Source organism: Otolemur garnettii, unplaced genomic scaffold, assembly GCF_000181295.1.
Source record: "Otolemur garnettii isolate 467f Iridium unplaced genomic scaffold, OtoGar3 scaffold00310, whole genome shotgun sequence".
NCBI lineage: Eukaryota > Metazoa > Chordata > Mammalia > Primates > Galagidae > Otolemur > Otolemur garnettii.
This window is the reverse complement of record NW_003852705.1, coordinates 153,269-154,606: the sequence shown is the minus strand read 5'-3', so window position 1 is coordinate 154,606 and position 1,338 is coordinate 153,269. Positions and strand designations below refer to the sequence as shown.

The 1,338-nt window shown below is 47.7% G+C and overlaps 1 protein-coding gene across 1 annotated transcript in view; it reads right to left on the bottom strand.

The window, feature by feature from the left end:
• The window catches only part of MUC4 (mucin 4, cell surface associated), an 81,818-nt gene that overhangs the window by 45,852 nt on the left and 34,628 nt on the right, over positions 1-1,338 (bottom strand). The window contains exon 3 of the mRNA XM_023509009.1: positions 1-423. This exon is cut by the window's left edge and continues 3 nt beyond it. Coding sequence (XP_023364777.1) covers positions 1-423 — 423 coding nt within the window. The remainder of the gene's footprint in view (positions 424-1,338) is intronic.

Here is a 1,338-nt window from a genome sequence, read left to right as displayed (position 1 = left end):
GGGTGCCTGAAGTTGACAGAGTGTGGGCCTCTGTTTGTGGAGTTGTGTGCCCATTTGGTGTGGATGAAGGATGTGGGGATGTGACTGTTGGGAAGGTGTCAGTCACCCGGGACACCAAGCTCATGGTTTCAGATGCTCCGGTGGTTCCTGTGGTCTGAGTGTGGGACATCTGTGCAGTGGCTGATGTTTCCTGAGGAATGGTGCTGGGAGCAGTTGCGGTTGACTGTCCTGTTGATCTCCCTGTGTGTGGGACTCCAGAGACAGCGGGAGGAGAGCAGCTGGCGGTAGTCACAGACATCATTCCTGGGGTTTCTGGGCTGGAGGCAGGACCGATCGAAGTGGACAAAAACTCATTTGTTGCCTGGCTTGTGTGTTTGTCCTTGGAAGGAGTTGATGTGTGCTGTGTATTCTGCGTAGTGGAGTCTGTGTAGGTTTGTGTGCTAGGTATGTCAGATGTCATCAGTGGTGTGTGGGTGGCACCAGACGTAGGGGAGGTGGTTGTTTCACCTGTATGGGACGTTTCCTGAGAAACCGTTTTAGTAGGATGGTGTCCACTTTGGGTAGATGGAGGAGTTGAAGCGCTCGCCCACGTGAGGGTGCTTGCTTGAGACTCTCTGGTGGTCTTCCAGTCCTGGGTCTGAGTTCTCTCAGAAAATGCTGCTGTCTCTTGAGTGGACGTTCTTGAAGTAGTTCCCTTTGGTTTTTCTTGTGTAGGTGCTACTGAGGTGGCTGAGGTGACTCGTGTGAAATTTCCATTTCCAGGTGTTGATGTCTGTTGTGTGTTTTTGGGACTGGAGTCTGTGGATCTTTCTGACCTGGGTACTTGTGATGTCATCGGGGACGTGTTTTCGACATTGGCAGGTGGTGAGGTAGTTGTTTCATTTGAAGTCATTGTCATTTTAGTAATTAAAGAGCTTTGTCCATTTGAAGAGGATGAGGTAAGTGGTGTTGTCACTGTTGTAGAATTTCCTTAAACATAAGATATGAAGAGTTCATGAGATTTGAGACTTTAAGCTTAGTGAAATGGAACATTTTTTTACCCTTCTATTTTTGTACATGTAGCATTCTATGTCACAATACCACATAATGATGGATGTCAGGCCTATTTAACCATAGCCAAGATTCTGCCAGCACACGTAGGAAGTTACTGTTTGATAATATTGAAATAAATAGAATGTCCAAACATTTTACTTTCTTTCTTTCTTTTTCTTTTGAGACAGAGTCTCAAGCTGTCACCCTGGGTAGAGTGCCGTGGCATAGCTCACAGCAACCTCCAACTCCTGGGCTCAAGTGAGTTTCCTGCCTCAGCCTCCCAAGTAGCTGGGACCACAGGCACCC